Source organism: Sebastes umbrosus, chromosome 1 (genome assembly GCF_015220745.1).
Source record: "Sebastes umbrosus isolate fSebUmb1 chromosome 1, fSebUmb1.pri, whole genome shotgun sequence".
NCBI classification, from domain to species: domain Eukaryota; kingdom Metazoa; phylum Chordata; class Actinopteri; order Perciformes; family Sebastidae; genus Sebastes; species Sebastes umbrosus.
In genome coordinates this window covers 2,817,450-2,830,686 of record NC_051269.1, presented here as the reverse complement: position 1 = coordinate 2,830,686, position 13,237 = coordinate 2,817,450, and the positions used below count along the sequence as shown (strand labels likewise).

At 41.6% G+C, this 13,237-nt stretch overlaps 1 protein-coding gene across 1 annotated transcript in view; it reads left to right on the top strand.

The window, feature by feature from the left end:
* LOC119493886 (glutamate receptor-interacting protein 2-like) overlaps positions 1 to 9,541 on the top strand; it is a 288,128-nt gene extending 278,587 nt beyond the window's left edge. Inside the window, 3 exon segments of the mRNA XM_037779408.1 lie at positions 49 to 293; positions 3,236 to 3,382; positions 5,340 to 9,541. Of these exon segments, the coding sequence (XP_037635336.1) occupies positions 49 to 293; positions 3,236 to 3,382; positions 5,340 to 5,504 (557 nt within the window). The 3' untranslated portion in view covers positions 5,505 to 9,541.
* The last annotated feature ends 3,696 nt before the right edge of the window (positions 9,542 to 13,237 follow it).

The window sequence follows — 13,237 nt, the reverse complement described above, 5'->3', positions numbered from 1 at the left end:
AACACTGTTTTAATCTCATCTAAAAACAAACCTTTTCATTCCACCCAGAAGCCCACCTGCTACAGGAGGCCCATTTCAACCATGAGGCCCACCTGCACCATGAGGCCCACCTGCACCATGAGGCCCACCTGCACCATGAAGCCCACATCCACCAAGATAACCAGTCCCCTCTCCTGCATCATGAGCCCAAGCCAAAGGCCTCATTGAGAGTGTCAGAGAGGACGTGGGAGTCTCGTCGGATCAAAGAGGAGATGCAGGGGATTCTGTCCCCGACGCCTTTGGAGCTGCACAAAGTGAGTTCAAACCTCTGTCTGAAAGCTCTGTGTGGAAGTGGCTTCTGTTCTGGGATAGGACTTGGATTCTATGTTGATCAAATTAGGTAAAGTGAGAGCTTGAGTGTAGGGTGAACACTAAGAATGAGAACAAATGTAAATCAAATTTGACTTAAGGTTTTGTGTTCACTTATTTGAGCAAATCAAGAAAGTGTGATGTGCTGTTAGCAAGAGTATTATTTTACAGTCTAGTTCATCCAGGTTTCAGTGCAGAGCCTTAGCTCAGCTTAAGCTCAGCATTTTGAGAAATATGCTTATTTGCTTTCTTATTGAGAGTAAGATAAGAAGATCAGTACCATTCTTATGTCTGCGTGGACAGTATGGAGCTGGAGCCAGGAGATGCTTAGTTTAGCTTAGCATAAAGACTGCTAGGGGTAAAATGCTAGCTGTTCAAAGTTTTAGATAGATACGTAGATAGATAGATAGATAGATAGATAGATAGATGGATGGATAGTAACTTTATTGATCCCGAGTGAAATTCAAATTTCCAGCATCACAGTTCCTTAGTCCAAACATGTTAGTAAAAAGGCAGTAAAAAAGTTAGTAGTACAAAGTACAAAACATATATACCAGATATAAAAATACCAGGAAATAAAGAAAACTGTTAAAACTGAATATAGTGCAGGGTAACAACTGAGATACGTGACTGAATATAGTGCAGAAGAAACTGTTAAAACTCAATATAGTGCAAAAAGTGATATTGTGTTGGATAATAAAATATAGGAGATATACAGTAGTGACCAGGGGATTAAGAAATGTCAAATATGGAATATAATGCGGGATGAGAACTGAGGTAGAGAGGTTTTTTAATTAAAGTGCAGAATAAAGCTGTACGTTATTGGTAGAATACAGTAAAACCAGTCTATAGAGGTGCAGAGTAGAGCTGTTGGTGGTGTGCACAATTAAAAAGTAGCTTAGTCTATTAAAGTGCATTGTGTGCATTATTACATGCTGTAACAATTTCATGTGTGATTTCTATGGAGCTTTTATGGAACTTTTGGAGTCAGAGTTGCGCTAAATTTTAGCGAGGAAAAACTGTCATGTCCATTTTCAAAGGGGTCCTTTGACCTCTGACCTCCAGATATGTGAATGTAAATGGGTTCTATGGGTACCCACAAGTCCCCCTTTACAGACATGCCCACTTTATGATAATCACATGCAGATTGGGGCAAGTCATAGTCAAGTCAGCACACTGACACACTGACAGCTGTTGTTGCCTGTTGGGCTGCAGTTTGACATGTTATGATTTGAGCATATTTATTATGCTAAATGCAGTACCTGTGATGGTTTCTGGACAATATATGTCATTGTGTTGTGTTGTTAATTGATTTCCAATAATACATTTATACATAAATTTAAATAAAGCAGCATATTTGCCCACTCCCATGTTAATAAGAGATAAGAATTTTCATTACAATATGTATTTCACGATCGTAATTGAAGGAGGGGCGGTGCCCCAACACCCTTAATGGACCACACACCACTGGTTGGTAGACATATCGTTCAGTAGCTAGCTCCATGCTTAATGCACAGACGTGAAAGCGGTATCAATCTCTTCATCTACATCTCGGAAAGAAAGAAAAAGCACATTTTCCAAAATTTCAACATGTTCCTTTAAGTTCAGCCCGCTGTTAGAAAGATCACTCACCTCCAGCTCTCTCTGAGGAGTTTAGTGTTGCCCTAGACTCTCCGTCAGCCATGTCGCCCAAAGTTTTCTGTTTCTTCTAACTGTTAGGACCCAAAATGTCCACTGAGTGAAGTAAGTCATTTGTGTTGGGTGTTTCCAGCTTAATAGACCTTTTCACAGTAGACATTTTGACTTGTCTAGTAGGAAAAGCATAGGTGTTACTAATAACATTGATGGTTGTCTTGTGCTGTTCAAGTGTCTCAGTAAGCTGTGACAGTGAGCCAGTACGCACAATAACAGGACTATGACACCGAAGCACCTGAATACAATTGAGTCATCATTTTTTTTTTATTGTTATTATCTTTTCTCTCTTCTTTGCTTCCTCCGTCTGCTTCCTCCGTCAACGTCCTCTTCATGTTTATTAATATTTAACATGTCAACAGCCCAAATTGAACCAAAGTTGACAAAGCACTCCACGGGGTCCCCAGCAATACACCTGCCAAGTATGAAGTCTATTGGTTTAACAGATCTTGAGATATGCGAAGGAGATTTCCACATCCCCACAGACTCCTGAGATTCCTGGCTTTATAGTTGGTGACAGCCATTGAAACCCAGTGCTGCATATTTCAACATTTAAAGAAATCCCTCCAAATCATTTGTATTTTTTTTTAATCATCAAAGTTTTCTAACATTAAACATTTTTAGAATGAAAAAAAAAATACTGCATTTAAATACTTACTTGTAAAATTGTTGAAATGAGTCCAAAAGAGAGAGCTTGGGGGTCAGTGGGAGTTGTTTGAACTTGGAAAATGAAATGTCTTACAATATTACTTTTGTCCTGCCAAAGACATTGCTATGATACAGTTTAGAGTCTGGGGTGTTAGGATATGTAGTGCTTGTCTCCATTCAGTCAGGAATACTAGTCGAAGAATACTCAGTCAGGTACTACGTGACAGTTTTGAGTAGATGTTGCAATTTCACAACTGTGGGCCGACGAGGGATTTAAGCTGTTGTATTGGTGGTGGTCTGTTCACCACAACACATTAGATCATGTGATTTGACACTGTCTGTCATTTAGTGCTGGCTTCTTGTGTCAGGGCCCTTGAAGACAACCTGTTCTTAAAGCATATACTGTAGGTTATTGTTCTTTTGATAGATTAATGCTTTACTCTGAATCACAGACAGCCACCTCACGTTTAAAGTTGGATTACTCTAAACTGACTTAAAGGTTCAATGTCACCATACCAACCTCACATCCTTGTGTCGTCTTCTGTAGGTATGTGTAATAAAGGACCCAGAGATCGACGACTTTGGCTTCAGCGTGTCGGACGGCTTCTTGGAGAAAGGCGTTTACGTCAACATGATCAGACCTGATGGGCCCGCTGACCGAGCCGGGCTCAAACCCTACGACAGGATCCTGCAGGTAGTAATAAGGGAATCCACTTCATGTTTAAGGGGTATTCATTTCTGGGCAACAGTGTAGAGCTCAAAGCCCTTTTATACTGTACATAGTCCCAAGGATATAACAAGGGGGCAGGACTAGGTTTATGGCTTAAAATTGGCATATTGTTGACAGGTCAAGTTAGTCATCTAACCTCTATCTAACTGTTCTAAGTGGACTCTATGGATAATACTCTCCCCCAATCACAAGCACACATTCGCCCATTCGCTGAAAAATGTACAAATGCTTAGCTGGCCTATCAGGACGTACCTACACGAATACGTGCGGACCCGCAGTAAAAGGCAGCTCATACCGTCGTCCGCCATCCTTTTACTCTTCATCTAATGGTGATTTGCCCACTGACAGCACATCTCCACGGATGGAGTCGCCGCTTCAAGAACCCCGTCAGTGCCCGTCATGTCCTGGCCTCATGGGTTAGCTGGGGCCCCCTTCTTCTCTTCTGTGGCGGCCTAGGTTATAAAGAAGTAGGTGGGCTGTAGCGACTCACCTCCAGCCGATCAGGATCAGTGTGGTTTGGTTGATGTTATGTCGAGGTAGGGCGTGCATTCATCGGGCTCCACTCACTGTACCCAAAGAGTCCAGTAGAGGGCAAAGCCTGTGTGAGTTAGAGCGACAGTAATGATATTGTAACCCTAGTTCTATAAGCACAGGCGGAGCCCTCGACCAAGGGGGCCCTAAGGCTCCTACGCCGCTCGCTGAAGAGGGTGTAGAATGGCAGACAGCGATGTGTGCTGCCTTATATACTGGAGGGTTCCGCACATATTCGGGTAAGCACATCCTGATTGGCCGGCTACGCTTATGCAAATTTTCAGTGGGCGAATGCATGCTCGTGTTTGGAGGAGAGTATTACCCATAGAGTCCAGTAGAGGGCTCCGCCTGTGCTTATAGAACTAGGGTTACCATATTGTAAACTTTGTTTAATTTGCTGGAGTCAAAAAGCCCCCAAAATAAGCTAGAAGTGAAGATGACTGCAGTAAAGGCGTGGCAGAGCATCATCAGGAAGGACAACATGAATCTGATTGACTCTTTAGACATTTACTCACCACAAAATGATTCAGTACCAAACAATACATATGAAGAGCTTATTTACTTCTTCTAAATTTCTTTGAAAATGTGGCCCCCTAAAGTAAGGGTACTTTGTATAAAAAGGTCTAAAATGATTGCTTGGTTGATCTATTGTGGATGTTAACATCCTCAAATTACTGCTCAAATTCACCATTTTAACCCTGTTGGGGGTTCAGAACAACGACAGCTTCATGACATTACTACTTACAGACTGCAGACAAGCGATAGGAATAAGAAAAAGTTGCAAATCAATTTAATACTGATACTATCTGACCTACATAAGCAAACCAGACCACCACCGAGAATGTTCTATCTAGTTATTCTTAATGCCTGTCATCGGGTCGGATTCCCCGCAAAATCAGACGAAACAATTAACGGCACGCGGTTTCACCAGAAACACCTCCAGCTCAGACTCCAGCTGGGCCTCCAGCAACGACCAGCCTGCCGCGGACAGACCCAGATCCGGCTTTGTGGCTGACTTTGACCTGCGGCCGGCTCTCCGGCGGAAGGTGGAGAGGTCCGCTCTGGGCAGCAGCAGCTCCTCCTCTGGGCCAGGAGCAGAGCTTAGCCTCACTGCTCCGCGCTGGAAGCCAGCACCGACACCACGCTGCTGGAGGCCCAGGCCGAATTGCTGGGCCCGCTGGAGGGAAGGGAGGCGTGAGAAAATGAGGACTAAAGGGAATCTGGTGCTTGGAAACACTAACGCTTTTGTCCACAGGAAACCGCCAAAATCAACACAAAATGAAAGTTCCTCGTAGTAGCTTTAAGAAATAGTTGGTGTCAGTCTTTGTTAGCTAGCTAACCAACAGCTGGACTATTTACCAGAGCAGCCATTGTCTGCGTCTCTGTCCAGGTGAACCACGTGAGGACGAGGGACTTTGACTGCTGCTTGGCGGTGCCTCTAATCACAGAGGCTGGGGACAGACTGGAGCTGGTCATCAGTCGCAACCCACTGGCAAACGATGACGACGATACGGAGGACAATAACAACACTTTAGACCACCCGCTAGACCTGTAACAGACACACAGAGAGAAAGACAGACGAATCTCTACACATACATGCATTCACTTTGTCACACTCAGGTAGGAAACATACTATAACTGGTGATGAAGTGCAAAGTTACATCTACTGGAACTGGCCCTAACACACACACACACACACACACACACACACACACACACACACACAGACACACACTCCACTTGCTTGCAATAATTCTATGTAAACACAGAGACTCCTTCATGAACAGACACACACTTGCATGCTCACACAGTTGGCCCTTCCCATTCACACTGGTTTGAAATGCTGTCAAACAGTATCATTTTGTGTGGAAGCACTAGCACAGCGCGGAGAAACTAGCTGAGACACTCTCCTGAAGGCTGGCTGGGAGTCCTCACAGTGTTGTTCCAACACGAACAACCACCTAGTCGGCCCTTTAACGAGCAATTAACTGATTCGGACTCATTAAATATTGTTTTTACTTAAAACAAATGAATAAAAGGTAATGTTAGCTGTATTTAATGGCAGTCCACAGGTTTATCTAGTGCTGATGGTGCCAGAGGGATATGCCTTATTACACAATATTGTAAGTGATTTTAGGAGATTTCTAGTGAAACTGTATTGATGAAAGAGAGAAACTGCCTTGCTCAGTTTGCAGATTTCATTTGTTTTAAGAAAGGCTATTAAAACTCACTAGAAGATTGAACCAACAGTTTCTAAAGGAACTGTCGGACTGGGGTCTAGACAGATGTAGCCATTGTAGAAGTCCATGTTGCTGCAAAGATTCTGCTCAAATACTGCTGCTTCATTGCAATTCCCAAGAGTAATTAGTAGGTAAGGTCACGTTTAGCTTTATATATATATATATAGACAAGGTCAAGACAATGATGTCTTGATTCAATTCAATGATGAAAGGAAGAGATAGACAGGAAGGAATTGCTTTCCTCTCCTGATCAAACATGGCATCTTAAGAGGATTTGTTAGCAAAGGCAACTTTTGCCGCAACACACTTGGGAAGCTGTGCTCGTAGAGATGCCCCGGAGAAAACTGTGTTGCCAACAGAAGAACATTTTCCTGCAACATTTTGAGAGATTATTGATCCTTTTCTTTTTTGTTTTTTTTTGCAAACTGCTGGGAGAGTTGCCGATCAACATTGCCCAATATGTCACTCCAGTTGTCTGAGTGCACTGGGTTCATCTCATCTCATCTCATTGCTGGCCTACAAAGTCAAAGAGCAGTAGCTACTATGTATGCATTTGACATATCAGAGCTCATGATTACTCTAGGGTATAGGTTCACAATAATCAGAATGAACATCTATTTATGCCATAAGGTGCTGTGTGTAGCACATATGAGAAATTCATGACCACATTAGTTTTGTTCAATAAAGCAATGTTCATAAACAACAAAGCGAGCTAAAGCTTGTGAATATCTGGTGAAAACCAATGATAGAAGAAATGAAAGGTGTGGGAGCATTTCTCCAACATGGTTTATCTTTACAGTAAACAGACTGTAGTGTAATAAAGGATCTATTTGTAATTTACAATGCTATCAAAACAATTCGCCCAGGCAGTCAATACCGACGACGAGTGCTGACTCAACATGACTAAAGAGCCAAAGATACATTACTCAGGAGGAGCTGACACTATTTTTGAAGGTTCACGTTTTCCCCTGCATGATGTGATTTAGCCTTGAAGTGGAAATGAAACTTTCAACCAAGTTGAGCTGGTTCACTAAATGGATTTCCACTCTGATGAACTGTTATATAACAAACGTTCGTGGCAAGATGTTGCAGTACTCTAGCCTGTGACGTCATGAGGTTGGTTGGCTCGGCTGAGTAACACAGATACAAGAGAGACCGTGAATGATGGAGACTGAGGAGACACAGGACAGAAGAAAACAAAAGAGGGGACACATTTGTATTTTTCCTGGATGTAAAGATGAGTTATACAATGTTAAAACGCTCCGTGGTGTCCGTCGGCTTGGGAGTATAACAGAGTGAGTGAGTTAGTTGAAGGAGAACACAAGTAGCATTAGGCCGTGAGAGTAAGTGAGTAGGTTTTACTTTGTGACAGTAGTTTTGGTATGCTGATGTAAGTTACGTAAACAAACGCTATAACCCGGGCTTCAGAATAAAGTAGTGCTTTCAGCGTTCATTTTCTTAGCGACACGGTCTTTGAACGGTCTGAATGAGAAAGCAGAGGAGGACAGACAGGTGATCAGGGACTGAGAGGACGGGAGATGGGGAGACAGAGACAGGTGGTCAGGGACTGAGAGGACGGGAGATGGGGAGACAGAGAGCTGCAGCTGGACTCCGTGCCTGTTTGTGGGCTATTTCAGTGCCACTAGCCAGCGCTGCAGTACTGATCTCAGATTATGAAATGTACTGTTTTGTCCATATTTAACATTGTAAAACTCATCTTTACATCCAGGAGCAATACAATAGTGACCCCTTTTTGTTTTCGTCTGTCCTATGTCTCCTCGGTCTCTGTCTTTCACTTTCTCTAGCGTTGTATCTGTGTAACTCAGCCGAGCTAACAACCTCGTGACATCACAGGCTAGAGTACTGCAACATGGCGGTGCTCTTGCCACCAAAGATGAAACAGATCTTCTTTTTTCTTTTAAATGCTGACATTTGTCCTGTTTGTTATATAATAGTTCATTAGTGTGGAAATCCATTTAGTGAACCAGATTAACTTGGTTGAACATTTCATTTCCACTGTAGTGCTTTACACTGGCTACACCACATATTGCTGCTTAATTATAGATTGTAAAATATACAATCATAGCTAAGCATGTTTGGCGGTATTGTATGTGCATAGTTCTTTCACTAGATTCAGACAGTAGATTGGTAGTTCCACCGATGATGCCTATGTCAAGAATTTTGGACACCAGTGTGAACAACAATTCAAAAACAATGAACACCCTCTTTGCTACAGGGAGCAACAGGGTTCACATGCAATTCAGTTTAAGTTTGAAACAAATCTACAAGTATCAACAGCACCACTATTTTGGAATAGATGCTACTAATAACCACCATCACAGTCTCATTTATATCAAGCTATGACAACAATTTAGACAACTAATGTTTAAAATGTTCCATATAGCACCTTCAAATGATGTCTACAGTACAGATCAACCATGAACTCTAAAGTGTTACTGCTGTTTGGCTTCGTAGGGAAGACTGTCCCTTTTGTGGTGCAACGATCTTGAACAAAATTAAGGGCATCATCTGCGAACATAGAGATTGAATTAGTCCGGATGCTGAAGAGAAGTACCAAGCTGTTCAGACTAGGAACAAGTCACACACACACATGCAGACATTCTTACAAAGCAAGCAGCATGTACAGATAACAAGGACATGAAACAATGCACTTTGGGTGCATGTCATATGTGTTTGTCATAACGTTTGTTGACGTTTCTGTGCATCTGGCTGTGTTGTATTCCTGCATCGCTGTTTCTGATGTGTATGTACATGAGTGTGTTGGTACATTTCTATCTTTGTGGGTGTATCTGAAAGGGAGCATACACATGCTGTTACCCACTCGACTTTAGACAGAACTTTTTTACAGAACTGTAGCTTTTGTCCTCTAATTCCTATTTTTCCTATTATTATTTCTTATTTCAACTTTGTTTCTGAGAAATCATGTTTGGGCCATCAGTTTGGCGTAGCAGACGGTGAAAGTAGCTCACAGCACTCGCCCCAAAAGTCACTAAATCTAGCGAGAAAGTCGCCAAATCGGCAACACTGACAACCTGTCCCTTCAGGCCTCCCTCCAAAGCCACTTCCCCAAAATGATCATTATGAACGTAAACATATCATAATGAATGGAAGTAATGAACGTGGCTATTGTGAGTACTCACAGCTGTCAAGCTAGCAGCTTGTGGATTACTCCGTTGATGCGCAATGAGTGCACGGACATAGTGCACGCAAGTAGGCAGGAAGGTAGACAGGCAAGTAACCCGTCCAATCATTTCATTCCTAATGATTGGATTATTACAGTCCTGCGACAGCCACAGACACCACATTTTTTTTTTCCTTTTTGTTGGAGCACTTGCTGTTGCTCACCTCCTACTGCACTGGGCAGATTGTGTCTGTGTGTGTGAGAGACAGAGAGAGAGAGAGAGAGAGACAGAGAGAGAGAGAGAGAGGGTTGAAAGGTAACATTTTTATACATGTGTTCCTGTGTGTATGTATAGCACAATAGAGAGAACTAATACTGTGTGAGTGCATGTGTATGTGACAAACTGTGTGAGTGTATAAAAAATGTGTGTGAGAGAGAGAGAGAGAGAGAGAGAAGAGAGAGAGACAGAGAATACACACACACACACACACACACACACACACACACACACAGGAATACTCCATGTGAGACTATGTGTGTGAGAGACAGAGGAGACAGAGACCAGCCTTTGTCCTCTGAGGATTAAAACAATCCCAACCTCTGTTCTCTTTCTCTCTCTCTTTCACTGTTTGTATGTCTCCCACTCTTCCCTCACATTGTTACATAATACAGTTAGAATCCAGCTGCCCCTTTTGAGAACACCAGTGTGTGTGCGTGTGTAGGTGTGTGTGTGTGTGTGTGTAGGCGCATGAGATTGTGGGATGAGTATATGACTGTACTGGTGTGTTCCTCTGTGTTTTTACATGTACCCAAGGATTTGTTTTTGTCATTTCAAGTACGTATGAGCTTTTCAGAGTGTGTGTGTGTGTGTGTGTGTGTGTGTGTGTGTGTGTGTATTTGTGTGTGTCAGAGAGAGAGCTAGGTGGTGTACATTTCATTGTACAGTGGTGATGTTTTTCAGGGCCGTGGGCCATTCCGAAACCCTGATGAGACTGAAAACAGTATAAACTCAGTTTTTGTGAGCAAGTCGGAGAAAGACAACCTTTTCATGAATAACAAAAAAGGGACATTTACTTCTCTTCAAGCACTTACTATAAAAAAGAAGCACACTGTTGAATACCATGCACTGTAAGTATTTTCATGTACAACGGAACAAACTTGTCGAGTGTTTTTTATGCAATGTCAAGTGGCAAAAAAAAAAAAAGAGTTTTGTAAAACAACAAAAAAAAAAAGACAAAATGCTGAGAGAAGCCTTCCAAATGGTTCTGTTGTTTTTTTGTTTTTTTTTAATGTATGTACGTATGTGTGATCATCCATACTCCCTATGCATTTCTGGGTCAAAGGTCAGTTTAAAGCCCAATCCGGAATCGTAACAAAAGTCCCACGGATGTGATAAGTTTAGAAGAAAATATAAACATTCATCACAGTTGTATAATGTATTAAATGACACATTTATAGTTAAGAGGTTGAAAATGTAAAAATGAAAGAAAAAAAAACATTCAATTACTGTGACAATCAACAATCATTTCATATTAATATAAAATGATTGAGTCACTTATTGAATTTTGAGGGAGAAATGTGGCACTGTCAGACTGAAGATTTGATGACATGACGCTACACTGCGTACATAGCCTGTTGTCATTACCCCTGAACCTCTTGAAGAATGTCATTACATTTGACAAGTTGACATTTATACACATGCATACAGTATCAAAATCTGATTTTATGATTTAGCATGTTTTCCAGACGACCATAGCATCTGTTCAACTAGTCTGGCATAGTCACACCTATCTCCAGAGTGCTCTGTCAGCACTTCAGAAAAGTCTAGCTTCATACATTATCATTCTGGTACGGGCTAAAAAACACTCTGGCTTCTTTATATTTCTTTAAGCCAATCGCAATCGTCTCAGGTGGTGCTAAGCACATGATGCAGCGACAGTGCACTTGCAAAATAGATAGCGGACAAAGAGGAGAATACCGGCTGAAATGTCCGGCCAATGGCAGACTTCTTCTATATTCACATGGAATCAGGCAGATGCTAGATCCTGCTAGATCCCTCCCTCACACCGGAAAAAGTTGTTTGCAATATAATATTAAGAGAAAGCTGTATTTTATAGTTTCATGCGTTACCAGAATAGTTACATAAAATAGTAAACAAAAAATCATTTGATTTAGTTTGGTTTATTTTATTCCATCACCGTAGCGACATATCGTCATGCGTGTTTAGTTTTGCCATCCTGCCGTTCTGTCGGACTGTTTGTTCTTCCTGTGTTGTCCAGACGGTGTTGTCCATCTGCCGTCCACCTTCTGCCTGATTCCATGTGAATGCAGCATTAGACCCACAGTTAGCCTATCACCCAGGAAACTAGAGGTAACATTTCTGCTCCATGTTGAGAGCCGTGTGGAGGCAGCTCCGTGTTGAGAGCCGTGTGGAGGCAGTAGAAATGCTCTCAATTTCCAATTTAGCTCTTTTAATGATTACTGCACGTTTTGGAAATTAAAAAAAAAATGGCCGGGATAATCATACATCGATTCAAGAAGTTTCCTCTATAGTTAACTAGCTAACTATAGTGTCTTGTCAACTAACCATTAGCTTAACTTACAACCGAGATACATTTAGCTTTATTCTAACTATAGCATTAAGGCTGCATTCAGACCAAATCGGGGAAACGCCAGTCCTCCCATTCATTTCAATGTGGGTAACACGCAGTGTTGGGTACCACAGGGGATGCCGAAAAGTTGAAACAGAATCAACTTTTGGAGAAACACAACCCAACGTCACGCTGCGATGGCCAATCACGTGACCAGCGATCAGACTGGAATACGCCCACAGGAAGAACAGCAGCATGAATGACCAAAACACAATGGAGTGTAGCATCGTATTTCACGTGTAGTCACTCAATTTGGCCTCGTGCACCAGTTTAAAAGCCACCGTCTTGGTAGGCTTTGGCATCACACAAATGGGCTATTTAAGTGACACACCAACGCACAACCCTTCGCTAATCGCTGAAACGCCTGATTTGGTGCGAATGCAGCCATAGTCAGCCAACCAATAGCATTCTGCCGAGAGAACTACAGTTCAGTAGCTAACAATAGCTGTGACTCTACTAACTAAAAGCGTGTTGCATCATTTCCAAACGAGCACATTTCAGTGTCTCTTATGATCTGTTGGTCATGAATGTGTCCAATCTTTGCTTCACATTTATGATAAATCCCACGAGAACTTTTTGCATATAAGTTATTGGATTCATGCAGGCCTGTCTTATTCATTATTCATTAAAAAAAGATGTGTTGATAAGTGGCATCAAAGCTTATTGCGATTGCGGATTGGGACATAATAATGTATGCGTTGATATTGTGATTTTTTTTTCATATGTGTAAAGTTCTATTCTATGTAATATAGTATTTTTCTATGACAATATTATTCTTCCGAACATGGAAGAAAATAAAAAAAAAATAAATTATCAGAGGGAAAATAAAATGTATAACTTTGTTGTTGTGGTCTTTTTTTTCATTTTCTATGGAACAAAGAGTGGAGTGTACTGCTATACTTCTCTTTTCTAGAAGAACGTGAGAAAAGATCATAAGTAAGAACAATAAAATGTCTAATTTTATGTTGGGTGACTGGTCTGAAGTTATTTTGATGTGTCTTTGTGAACTTTAATATAACCCAAATAATCCAGTGCTAACACTGCGTGGTCATGTGTGTGACTGACATGCACACATTTTCCATCCAGAATCAGGAACTTGTACTAGAACTAAGAACTAAACTGGTTTTAATGTTTCTTCCTTGCCATAGAAGCACAAAAAGTGTCTGAAGTGAAGGTTATACTTCTTAGGAAGGCAAAAACTATCGTGGAGTCTTAAATCTTAAAGGGACTATTTGTAACTTTCAGAAATGCTTGT